The following is a 13,023-nucleotide window of genomic DNA, read 5'->3' as shown; positions in this document are numbered from 1 at the left end:
CCCCAAATTTTGTTTTTTTTAATGGTACTCATTAAGCATTTACTATGTACTAAGGGTTGGGGTAGATACAAGACATATCCCCATCCCACTTGGGGAATCACAGTCTTAATCCCCATTGTACAGATGAGGTAACTGAGATACAGAGAAGTTAAGTGACTTCCCCTAGGTCACACTGCAGAAGAGTGGCAGAGCTGGGATTAGAATCCAGGTACTCCTGATTCCCAGGTCGTGCTCTATCTACTAGACCACACTGTTTCAGCTTTCTTATCTTTCTAGTCGTTTTATCACTTCTGCCCTCCTGATAATCAAGGGTCCAAGACATATTTTGAAATAGATATATATATATAAGGAGGCATATATTCAGAGAAACAGCATGGTCTAGTTGATAGAGCATGGGTTTGGGAAATCAGAGGACCTGTTATATTGTTATCCTGTACCCTCCTTACAAGAGCTTAGTACAGTGCTCTGCACATAGTAAGTGCTCAATAAATATGACTGACTGACTGACCTGGGTTCTAATCCAGGCTCTGCCAATTGCTTGCTTTGTGACCTTGGACATGTTACTTAACTTCTCTGTGCCTTAGTTTCCTCAACTGTAAAATGAGGATTCAATCCTACTCCCTTCTACTTAGACCGTGAGCACCATGTGGGACAGGGACAGTGTCCAACCTGATTGACTTGTATCTACTCCAGTGCTTGGAACAGTGTTTGCCACATAGTAAATGCTTAACAAATACCATTAGAAAAAGGCTGCATCAGGGCTGAGGGATGGACTAGGAGGCTAAGTTCTTTGTACAGTGCTCTGCACACAAGAAGTGTTCAGTAAATATCAGTCATTGATTGAGTCATTGCTTTTAAATGGCAAATGCTGTTTTCTCCTCCTGATCTCCTCCGGTTTCCTCACACTCCCTGCCTTATTTACTCCTTCTTGTTCCAGGTATTGGCATTGTAAATAGAACAGAGAAAGAGGAGACAAATTCATTCAGTGTATTCCTGCATCCTGTACCTCTACCCTTTGAATTCCATGCTCTCTACTTTTCCTGTGCTCTCTGCTAAGCACAGCTGTCTCTGAAAACAGGAATTGTCTTTTCTGCCTGATAGATCTCAGTTTTAAATTAACAGAGGTGTTCCTTTTTCAGGTTAATATCTCTAGGTGAACTGACAAGAAGCTCTAGACACTTTAGCCACATCTTCATCCTGGCCAACTCCATAGAGATGGACCCTAACATCTCCCACTCTACAAGTCTAATATAGAAATAATCATCTTCCTTTCTAACCTCACCCCTCTTCCAAAGTTTCCCTTCTCAGTCAACAACACCATCATCCTCTCTGTCCCAGAGGCCTGAACCTTATTGTCCTCTTGGAACATCTCTGTCTTATCCCTCTTACATTTAATCTACTGCTAAACCCTGTAGGCTTTTCCCCAATCTGTCTCTTTAACTCCAGTCAATTGCTCATTATCAAGTAATTTACAGATCTCTAACTGCCCTCATCAGAGATGATAATAACAATAATTATGCCATTTGTTAAGTGCTTACTATGTGCTATGCACTATGCTAAACATCAGTATGGATACAAGCAAATCAGTTTGGACACAGTCCCTGTCCCACGTGGGGTTCACAGTCTCGATTCCTATTTTACAGATGAGGTAATGGAGGCACAGAAAAGTAAAGTGACTTGCCCAAGATCACACAGCAGGTAAGTGGTGGAGCTGGGATTAGAACCCATGACTTTCTGACTCCCAGGCCCATGCTCTATCCACTACGCCATGATGTTCCTCTAATCTCCCAGATTAGATCTCCAAGCCTCCAGCTGGGATTACAGATCTTCCAACCTCTTAGATCTCCCAGTCACCACCCTCTAACCACTTCAGTCTGTATGATAATCTTTTGCCTAAATCATCTTCCTAAACTGTTGTTGTCTCTCCACTCCTCAACTACCTGGTTGCATATTTCCCTCTACATCATCAAGCTGAAAATCATTTCCCCCAAGACTATGAACTTCCGCTAGACTGTGAGCTCATCGTGGGCAGGGAATGTCACTGTTTGGTGTTGTACTGTACTCTCCCAAGCACTTAGAACAGTTCTCTGCACACAGTAAGCACTTAATGAATACAATGGAATGAATGAATATCCTTGGTTACAAGGATCTCAACCCTCTTTCTCCATCCTACATATCAGCTATCTTCACTTGTTAGACTCCAATTTATTCTCTTTTTTCCTCCCAAGTTCAGCTTCTACCTGTACCTTATCCTCGATTCTTCCAACAACTTGTTTCATTTCCTCTGCTTGGAACTCCCTTTGTTTCCATTATTATCCAACCTCAGTGCTCCCCACCTTCAAAACTACCCTGAAATCCCAACTCCTCCAAGAAGTGCTTGATTTCTACTACTCCGAGTTTGGTCAAGCCCTTCTTAGCACCAAGTCAGTCAGTCGTCAATCATATTTATTGAGCACTTACTGCCCGGAGCACTGTACTAAGTGCTTGGGAGAGTACAATACAACACCAGATACATTCCCCACCCACAATGAGCTTACAGTCTAGAGGGGGCCACAGACATTAAGGTAAATAAATTACATTACGATAAATAAATTACATTATTTTTTAAATCCCATACATGCTATCATCATTGGAACTTACGTAAATTGGACCCACCTATACTATTAATTTACTTGTTCATTCATCTGGTTCATCTTTCCATATTTTTATTCTGGACTAGTGGATAGAACGTGGACCTGAGAGTCAGAAGGTCATGGATTCTGATCCCAGCTCCGCCACTTGTCTGCTGTGTGACCTTGAGCAACTCATTCATTTCTCTCTGTCTTAGTTACCTCACCTGTAAAATGGGGATTGACACTGTGAGCCCCATGCGGGACAGGGATTGCGTCCAACTCGATTTGCTTGTGTCCACCCCAGCACTTAGTAAAGTGCCTGGCACACAGTAAGCACTAAAGAAATACCATCATTATTATCATTATTACTCTGACCAACTAAATCCTTGTTCCCCTCCTGCTCCACTATTTAGAAATGTTTTAAGTCTGCCTGTCTTCTCATTAGAATATAAACTCCATGAGGGCTCAAATAAATACAGACATTTAGCCCAATAAGCCTACTTACCTGAATGACTCCTCCCAGGAATGAAACTGCTGCTGCCACTCCAATCCTTTGCATCTCAAAATCAGACAAACCCAATACACCAGAATTACTGGGAAGAGTGAAGTTGTGGCTCATTTGAGGGACAAGCCGCTCCACCGCATTGGCAGATATTAAGGAGGTTAAAGCAAATGTTCCTAAAGAGAAAGAGATGCATTAATAACAGTTTGATCACATCCTTTCCCCCTCCAAAAGCTGAGTCAAACCCCATTTCCAACAAGAAGCCTATGCCAATTTCCTCCTTCCCCTACTTATCAGTCAGTTGTATTTATTGAGCACTTACTGTATGCAGAAAACTTTACTAAGTTCTTGGGAAAATATGATGCAAGAGAACTGATAGACACATTACCTGCCCACACTGAGCTCAAAGTCTAGCAGGGGAGACAGAAATTTATATACATAAATTATGGATATGTGCATAGTGCTGTGGGGCAGAGGGAAGGGTGAATAAAGAGAGCAAATCAGGACCATACAGAAGGGAGTAGGAAAATAAATGAGGGCTTAGTCAGGGAAGGCCTCTTCGAGGAGACTTGCCTTCAGTAAACCTTGGCAGGTGGGAAGAGTAATTGCCTGTCAGATATGAAAAGGGAGGACTTCCAAGCTAGATGCAGGACGTGGGTGAGAAGTCGGTGGCAAGATAGATGAGAGTGAGGAAAGGTGAATAGGTTGGCATTAGAAGAGCAAAGTGTGCAGGCTGGGTTGTAGTGGAAGAACATGGATTCTGAGATGAGAGAAGCCTGAAATTCTTTGTTTTTTTGCTTTATGCTGTTTTCATCTCTCAAGTGTTTTTCTCAAATCCCTTGTCCCCCCGTTTTTACTTTTAGACTGTGAGTACTCTGATGAATAGAGACTAATTCCCACCTGTCCATTTTTGCCCGCTACTTAATTCAGTGCTCTGCACCCAGTGAGCACTTAACAAGCGCTATTACTATACCCCAGCAACTCAGTTACCTATCTGCCAAGTTATTTCTGTACTCTCTGTTTCATGTTCACCATTGCCAAATAGACTGCAACCTCTCTGAGGGTAGGACTCTTCTCCTACTTTCCTTGTACAGTGTTTTCAATGCTGCTCATTTATTCAGTTCATTCAGTCGTAATTATTGAGCACTTACTGTGCGCAGAGCACCACCCCAAGTGTTTGGGAGAGTACAGTGTAAAAACAGACACATTCTCTGCCCACAACGAGCTGACAGTTTAGAGGACTGCTACTTCCCCTAGCATTGCAAGAGCAAGATTCTTCGTGAGGGAAAACACTACCACTTTAATTTAAAACTCCTAAGGCCTCATGGAAAAGTTTAAGAAGTATGATTTGGGGCACGTATTTCTCTGGCTCCAGCAACAAGGAAACCCTCCTGTCAGCAGACAGATGGTGTGAGGGCAAATCCAAGCCGAATGCCAGTTCTCTCAACAAACACTTTCCCGAGAACTGGCAGACAGCACCAGTTCCGCCTGCAATGCAGCCCCCGACCTCTGGCACGTGCCTGTGTTCAGAACTGATGGAATCAGTCAAGCTGAAGGCAAACTTCAATTTCCAGTTACCTGCTGGCTGAAGCGGAGCCCGAGCTAACTTGACTTTTGCATCCACACCTGGATTTTCCCACATTCATTCCTGCCCCCTCTCTTTTCATCCTGCCCTGGCTGCCTGTGTCATCGCAACCACTGACAGCGAGGACCACTCCTCACAAGATCTCTGATGCCCCCCCCGCCAGCTGACAAGGTGGAGGGAAGCAGACCTTGAATGTCAGTCAGGTGATAGGTGGAGCAACAGAAAAGTGTGAGCTGAATACCAATTTTAGGGGACAGGGATCAGCACTCAACTTGGGCTCTGCCAGTGTCCCTTAGAGAAGCAGTGTGGCCAAGTGGAGAGCACACAGACCTGGGAGTCAGAAGGACCTGGGTTCTAATTTTGGCTCTACCCATTGATTGCTTTGTGACCTTGGGCAAGTCGCTTAACTTGTCTGTGCCTCGGTTTCCTCAACTGCAAAAATGGTGATTTGTGTTCTCCCTCCTACTTAGACTGTGAGTCACTGTGGGACAGAGACTGTGTCCAACCACATTAATTTGTACCTACCCCAGCTCAGAACAGTGTTTGACACATAGTAAGTACAGAGAAGCAGCATGGCCTAGTGGCAAGAGCATGGGTTTGGGAGTCAGAGGGCATGGGTTCTAATCCTGACTGTGCCACTTATCAGCTGTCTGACTTTGAGCAAGTCACTTAACTTCTCTGTGCCTCAGATATCCCATCTGTAAAATGAGGATTAAGTCTGTAAGCCCCATGTGGGACAACCTGATGAACTTGTATCTACCCCAGTGTTTAGAATAGTGTTTGGCACATAGTAAGCACTTAAAAACACCATCGTTATTATTTTTACCTAATAAATACCAAATAAAACCCCCAAAATAAATTATCAGAAGCAGAGGAGTCAGGAAATCAGGCTCCTACTGCTGGTGTTGCTATTAACTGGCTGTGACTTTAATCAAGTTGCTTAACTTCTCTGGACCAGTTCTACCTCTGCTTACCCCTGCCTCTCCCTGTAATATCTGCCCCTTTGAGAAGCAGTGTGACCTAGTGCAAGAAGCACAGGCCTGGGAATCAGAGGACTTGAGTTCTAATCCTGGTTCTGCCGCTTGTCTGCTGTGTGTCCTTGGGCAAGTCACTTTACTTCTCTGGACCTCAATTCTCTCATTTGCAAAATAGGAATTCAAAACCTGTTCTCCCTCCTACTTAGACTGTGAGCCCCATGAGGAGCCTGATGATCTTTAATCTACCCTAGAGCTCAGTATAATGCTTGATATATAGTAAGTACTTAACAAATACTATTATTATTGTTATTATTATTATGTGTAACACCTTGGAAAAAAATCTTTATTTTCCTTTAGAGTTAAAGAGGGAAGGAAAGCCCTGGGGTTGAGAGAATTAGAACAAGATCAACTTTATTTTATGTTGTTTCTCCAATCTAAAGAAAAACGTCTGTCACAACTTTATATCTAAAAGTCAGGGTTTTACTGTGGAAATAGACACATTTTATTTGGAGGCTGAAGAGAAAGTCCTTGGTCAGATGAGGAATTCATTACTAAAACAGGACTGAAGTGAAATGCTATGTAGTTGTAAAATATTTTCCAAATAATTAAAAAGAAAATTTGGCTAAGGTTATATATGGACTCAGTTGTTTTGGAAATCAAAGATCATTTGACGGCCAAAACTTAATTCTGTCATATCAGTTTATGTAGTTACCCTGATATACAGTGCCATGCACAGGAAGGCTCAGGGATTCAACTTTGTCCTACATAAATAATTTTAAAATTGTGTGTCACCTAAAATGTAAATATATATGAAATCAAAGCCAACACTCCGGAAATGGGAATTTCTGTAGAAAAAAATCCATTCTTGGTCTGAATCTGCCTAGTATAAGCTTTATCTCCCTAGGATAAGCTTTATATCCTAGCAACCCAAATAAAAACTTTAACATCTGATGATGATGATGATGATGATGATGTTAATAATAACAATAATAATAAATAACATTTATTAAGTGGTTACTATATGCTAAGTGATGGAGTAGATACAAGGCTACGAACTCGTACACAGCACTGGTCCAATACGGGGCTCACAATCCCTCTTATCTACATTTTACAGATAGGAAAGCTGAGACCTAGATAAGTTAAATGACTTGCCCAAGGTCACACAGCAGGCCAGTAGCTGGGACTCAAACCTGTGTCTTTTGATCCAATTCTCATGATCTGGGAAGAGATATTCTGACTGTAATAGTGTGAATATGATGAAATACAATCCTTTAGGTGAGGATTAGAAAGTGTATTCTTACAAATGTAGTTTATATATACATTACATTATTCTATAGCCAGTGTTTTAATAATAATAATAATCATGTTGATGGTATTTGTTAAGCGCTTACTATGTGCAGAGCACTGTTCTAAGCAATGGGAGGAAAAACAAGGTCATCAGGTTGTCCCACTTGGGCTTACAGTCTTAATCCCCATTTTGCAGATGAGGTCACTGAGGCACAGAGATGTTAAGTGACTTGCCCAAAGTCACACAGCTGACAAGTGGCAGAGGTGACAATAGAACCCATGACCTCTGACTCCCAAGCCCGGGCTCTTTCCACTGAGCCACGCTGCTTCTCTAAAAACTTGGTTAGATGCCACAAAGCAGGTGGCAATGCCTTAACCATATATGTGTTGTAAAGGCCACTAGGACCTCTTCTTTCCTTCTCAGGGGGAGTGCTAACCTTCTCTCTTTTCATAAGCATTCTAGAGAGAAAGCTGTTAGGAAATTAGGGAATTCTGATAACGCACATTTCCCTAAAAAGACCATCACTTGGTATCGGAAGAAATAGTAGTGTAGAATGTGTCAGTTAAAATGTATTTATTACAATGCCAGTTTTCATTATGGGATATCCATCAAAAACTCTTCACCATTGGCTTTAAAGAACTCCATCACCTCACCCTCTCCTACCTCAAACCATTTCTCTCCTTCTACAACCCAACTCGCATACTTCTCTCCTATGGGGCTAACCTTCTCACCTGTTTCACCGCCCGACCTTTGGCCCACATCCTACCTCTGGCCTGGAGCGCCCTCCCTCTTCAAATCCACCAGACAATTGCTCTTCTCCTCCGGCAAAGCCTTACTGAAGGCACATCTCCTCCAAGAGGTCTTCCCGGACTAAGCCCCACTTTTCCTCATTTCCCACTCCCTTCTGTCACCGTGACTTGCTCTCTTTGCTCTTCCTCCCTTTCCTGCCCCACAGTACTTATGTATATATTTGCAATTTTATTTATTCATATTGATGTCTGTTTATTTGTATTGATGTCTGCCTGTCTCCCGCTCGCCGCCCCCCCCCCAGACTGTGAGCTCGCTGTGGGCAGAGATCATCTCCCTTTATTCCTGTATTGTAGTCTCCCAAGCGCTTACTACAGTGCTCTGCACAGAGTAAGTGCTCAATAAATATGATTGAATGACAATCAGGGCCACGAGTCCAGCCTCATAGGAGAACTAAGTCTACATATTTTGGAATATGTATTATTTACCTAGTATTTCACAAGTATCCTTCAGAGCTCTCAATAGTATTTACTAAACACAAATTCTCATCCCCATAGTAATTTTAAATCCATGTAGTCACTAAAAGTCACTATAATGATTCCTTAGGAAATAAAATAGCCTGCATAAAAACATAATTGGGCATGTACCAGTAACATGGATTTTTGACTTACTGGAGACTCTTGCATAAATCCATTTTGCCTTACCCTTGACTAGTTTCAGAGGAAGTGTTTGGCAAAGCATGGCAGACTACTAGCTTTATGTTCCTCTTTTCATGAAACAAATCTTATTATATTAATACTTGTGGTATTTGTTAAGCACTTATCAAGTGTCATCCACTGTACTAAGCGCTGGGGTAGAGAAAAGATAATCAGGTCCCACATGGGGCTCACAGTCTAAGTAGGAGGGAGAACAGGTGCAGAATCCCTCTTTGGCAGATGAGGGATCTAAGTCACAGAGAAGTGAAGTGATTAGCCCAAGATCACACAGCAATCATCTGGTGAGGCAGGATTAGAACCCAGGTCTTCTGACTCCCAGGCCTGTGCTCTTTCCACTAGGCCAAACTGATTCCCTAATAAGTAACATTAATTATGGTCTCAGGGTATGTCTTTAAAAACATTTTTACAAAACACCCAGTGATAACCATCTCTTTGATTTTTCTTAAAATCCTCATGAAGAAGGGAGGGGCGGGAATCATTATTATCATCCTGAGTCTACAGTGTCCCAGAGAAGTCAAGTGCTTTTCCCAAGGTCAGCATATTGGTTTCATTCATTCATTCACTCAGTCATATTTATTGAGTGCTTACTTTGGCAGACCACTGTACTAAGCGCTTGGAAGAGTACAATACAAAAGTACAACAGGCACATTCCCTGCCCACAACGAGCTTATAGCCTAGAGTGGGGAGACTGACATTAATATAAATAAATTACAGATATGTACATAAGTGTTATGGGGCTGGGCGGGGGATAAATAAAGGGAGCAAGTCAGGGTGACCCAGAAGGGAGTGGGAAAAGACAATGGAAGGGCTTGGTCAAGGAAGGCCTCTTGGAGGAGGTGTGCCTTCAATAAAGCTTTGAAGGGGGAAGAGTAATTGTCAGACAATCCTGTCCAGAACCAGGATTAGCAACCCAGGTTTTCCCACACTGTAGACTCTGTTTTTGTGAAATCATCTTTTACTAGTATGTCTGGGTCAGTTATGAATAGCAAAGGTAAAATTTTGAAAGTATATGCTTGTTAGAGAAATACCATGGTTAGGAATGCTGGGTCAGTTTGCTCAATTTTATCTGATAAGCATACCATAAAATTGCATATTCTCAAATTCTTCTCAACCTTTATTTACACTGGTGAAAACAACTAAACCATTTTAATGGAAATGAAATATCCATGATTGACTTATTTTTCATTTAGGATGAAGCACATTTACATACAAAAGCCACACCCCACCCCACCAGCCCCTGGAGAATATCAGTTGTCTAAGAGTAAATGGTAGGATATCTTTTAGACTCAAATGACTCTGATAATTTTTTGGAAAGCATTTATTTCAAATAGAATAGATTTTAAGTGATTAAAAGAGAATGACCCTATTCAAGCAGCAAGCGTGGCTCAGTGGAAAGAGCCCAGGCTTTGGAGTCAGAGATCGTGAGTTCGAATCCCAGCTCTGCCACTTGTCAGCTGTGTGACTGTGGGCAAGTCACTTAACTTCTCTGTGCCTCAGTTACCTCATCTGTAAAATGGGGATTAAGACTGTGAGCCCCACGTGGGACAACCTGATTCCCCTGTGTCTACCCCAGCACTTAGAACAGTGCTCTGCACATAGTAAGCGCTTAACAAATACCAACATTATTATTATTATTCAAGGGCATTTTGGTACTACTAGGTAAAACAGGAGTAATTCAAGGCACATACCTGTTGCCACATGGCGTCCCATTCCGAAAATGGCATAAATAATGGCAGGAAATAGAGATCCATACAAACCGAAAACTGGGTGGACTGAAGACAGAACAGCAAAGGCCAATCCTATAAAAAAGATTAATTGTCTTTAGCTAAAATTATATTACTCCAAAACATGGTCCACAGTAATTTTAAAATGTTTCAGAGCTATTAAAAAGATAATTAACATCCAGAAAGCCAAGATTAATTTTCATATTTCCACTATGGTAAACAAATGTTACTGTTCTCAGGGAACAGGAACATGAAATATATACACAGAGGTTAGAGGTAACAACCAAGATCACCTAGAAAGTCAGCAAGAGCAGAAATGAGTAGAGGTGGCATAGCAAGGAAATTTTAGCAATAATATTCATTTATTGCCTACTAGAATACTATCTCTACTGTTCATTCATTCATTCATTCATATTTATTGAGTGCTTACTATGTGCAGAGCCCTGTATTAAGCGCTTGGAATCTAGGTGCCCTTATCAATTACAAAAAAAGATAGCGCCTGGCCTCAGATTACAGGTCAATGTGGGCTACAAACTTGCAATAGTAGGGACATAAATTATGAGGGAATTGAGAAACTTCAAGGTCTAGTGGAAAGAACACAAACCTGGAATTCCCAAAGGACCTGGGGCACCTGCAACATGTCTGCTGCGTGACCCTGGGCAAGCCACTTAATTTTTCTGTGCCTCAGTTACCTCATCTGTAAAATGGGGACTAAGACTAAGACTATGTGGGACAGAGACTGGGTCCAATCTGACCTAAGTGCAGTGTTTGGCACACAATAAGTGCATAACAAATACCATTCAAAAAAAAGTAATAATGGAAGTTAGTGTGCCAAAGAAGCAGAGGGTTAGGAAAAGCTTCTTTAGAATTCACTATTTCCAAGTTTATATCAGGCTACTGTTTAATCCACTGAACCACACCATTTATGAGCCCCAAATTTCAAAACATTTATATTCTCATCCTCTTTTCACCATCATATGAATGTTAATGTCTCCTACACCACATTTCCTGTAGTTGAGAAGCCTTGGGGCCTAGTGGAAAGCACACAAGCCTGAGAGTCAGAGGACTCAATGTTTAATCCCCGCTCCACCACTTGTCTGCTGGATGACCTTGGGCAAGTCACTTAACTTCTCTACTCCTTAATTTCCTAATGTATTAAATGGGGATAAAATACCTGTTCTGTCTTCACTTCCCTTACTTATACTGTCAGTCCCCTGTGAGGTAGATTCTGTCTACCTGAACACTTAGTACTGTAAGCCTAGCACATAATACACACGACTGGCATATCATTCCTCCAGGTCACCTTAACAATTCTCCTTCTTCTTATTATCATTATTATTATCTTATGGAACTGATCCAATGACTTAGAGGTCTAGTGATTAGAAGACAGTCCTGCAAAACAGCAATACCATCTTCCTGCCTCACAGACCTGTAACATTGGCATTACCCTCCTACTAATCTCTCTCATTCAACCCCCATATTCAATCTGTCACCAAATCCTGTCAGTTCTACCTTTTTGAGGGTATTTATTGTGTCCTTACTATATCCCAGGCATTGTTCTAAGCATTAGGATACAAGATAATTGGGTTGGACGCAGTCCCTGTCGCACACAGCGCTCATAGTCTAAATCCCCATTTTAAAGATGAGGTAAGTGAGGCACAGAGAAGTGAAGTGACTTGCTCTATCACTATATCCATCCTTTCCTCTAAATCCAAACTGCTATTGTGCTGATCAGGCTCTCATAATATCCCGGCTAGATTATTATTTCAGCCTTCTCTCTGATCACCCTTCCTCCTGTCTCTCTCCGCTCCAGTCTATTCTTCACTCTGCTGCCCGGCTCATCTTCCTGCAGAAACGTTCTGGGCATGTGACTCCCCTTCTTAAAAACCTCCAGTGGTTGCCTATCAACCTCCGCACAAAACAAAAAGTTCTCACTCTAGGCTTCAAGGCTCTCCAATCACCTTGCCCCCTCCTGCCTCTCCTCCCTTCTCTCTTTCCACTGCCCACCCCGCACGCTCTGCTCCTCCGCTGCCCACCTCCTCACCGTCCCTCCGTCTCGCCTATCCTGCCGTCGACCCCTGGGCCACAACCTCCCGCTGTCCTGGAACGCCCTCCCTCCTCACCTCTGCCAAACTAATTCTCTTCCCCTCTTCAAAACCCTACTGAGAGCTCACCTCCTCCAAGAGGCCTTCCCAGACTGAGCTCCCCTTTTCTCTCTGCTCCCCCTATACCCCCCCATCACCTCTCCTCAGCTAAGCCCTCTTTTCCCCCCTTTCCCTCTGCTCCTCCCCCTCTCCCGTCCCATCCCCTCAGCACTGTACTTGTCCGCTCAACTGTATATATTTTCATTACCCTATTTATTTTGTTAATGAGATGTACATCACCTTGATTCTATTTATTTGCTATTGTTTTAATGAGATGTTCATCCCCTTGATCCTATTTATTGCCATTGTTCTTGTCTGTCTCCCCCGATTAGACTGTAAGCCTGTCAAAGGGCAGGGACTGTATCTGTTACCGATTTGTACCTTCCAAGTGCTTAGTACAATGCTCTGCACATAGAAAGTGCTCAATAAATACTACTGAATGAATGATCCAAGCACTAATCCTACCCTGCTTTGATTACGGCATCAGCCTCCTTGTCTCCTGTCTCTACCCATTACAGTCCTCACGGCTGTCCACATCATTTTTCTAAAACCTTTTTAGTCAACGTTTCCCCATTTCTCAAGAATCTACAGTGGTTGCCCATCCACCTCTACATCAAACAGAAGCGCTTACTCTTGGCTTTAAAGCACTTAAACACCTTGCCCCCTCCTGCCTTACTCACAGATTTACTACTACAATTGAGTGGACCTGCTCACTTCAATCCTCTAAT

At 42.4% G+C, this 13,023-nt stretch overlaps 1 protein-coding gene and 1 non-coding gene across 3 annotated transcripts in view; both read right to left on the bottom strand.

The window, feature by feature from the left end:
* Positions 1-13,023, bottom strand: part of SLC26A7 (solute carrier family 26 member 7) — a 156,588-nt gene that overhangs the window by 114,637 nt on the left and 28,928 nt on the right. For both annotated transcript variants that reach the window (XR_003759059.1, XM_029064214.2), the window contains exons 2-3: positions 10,116-10,226; positions 3,118-3,290 (exon numbers count right to left, since the gene is read on the bottom strand). Coding sequence is in view for 1 of the 2 variants with exons in the window: in XM_029064214.2 (XP_028920047.1) it covers positions 3,118-3,290; positions 10,116-10,226 (284 nt within the window). In the remaining variant the exon portion in view is untranslated. The remainder of the gene's footprint in view (positions 1-3,117; positions 3,291-10,115; positions 10,227-13,023) is intronic.
* On the bottom strand, positions 7,295-7,421 carry LOC114811475. Its single transcript, XR_003759178.1, has one exon. It is a non-coding gene; the product is annotated as a U6atac minor spliceosomal RNA (small nuclear RNA).

The sequence above is a fragment of the Ornithorhynchus anatinus genome, chromosome 4 (genome assembly GCF_004115215.2).
Source record: "Ornithorhynchus anatinus isolate Pmale09 chromosome 4, mOrnAna1.pri.v4, whole genome shotgun sequence".
Taxonomy (NCBI): domain Eukaryota; kingdom Metazoa; phylum Chordata; class Mammalia; order Monotremata; family Ornithorhynchidae; genus Ornithorhynchus; species Ornithorhynchus anatinus.
The sequence above is the reverse complement of the archived record's forward strand: the minus strand, read 5'-3'. Positions and strand labels throughout refer to the sequence as shown.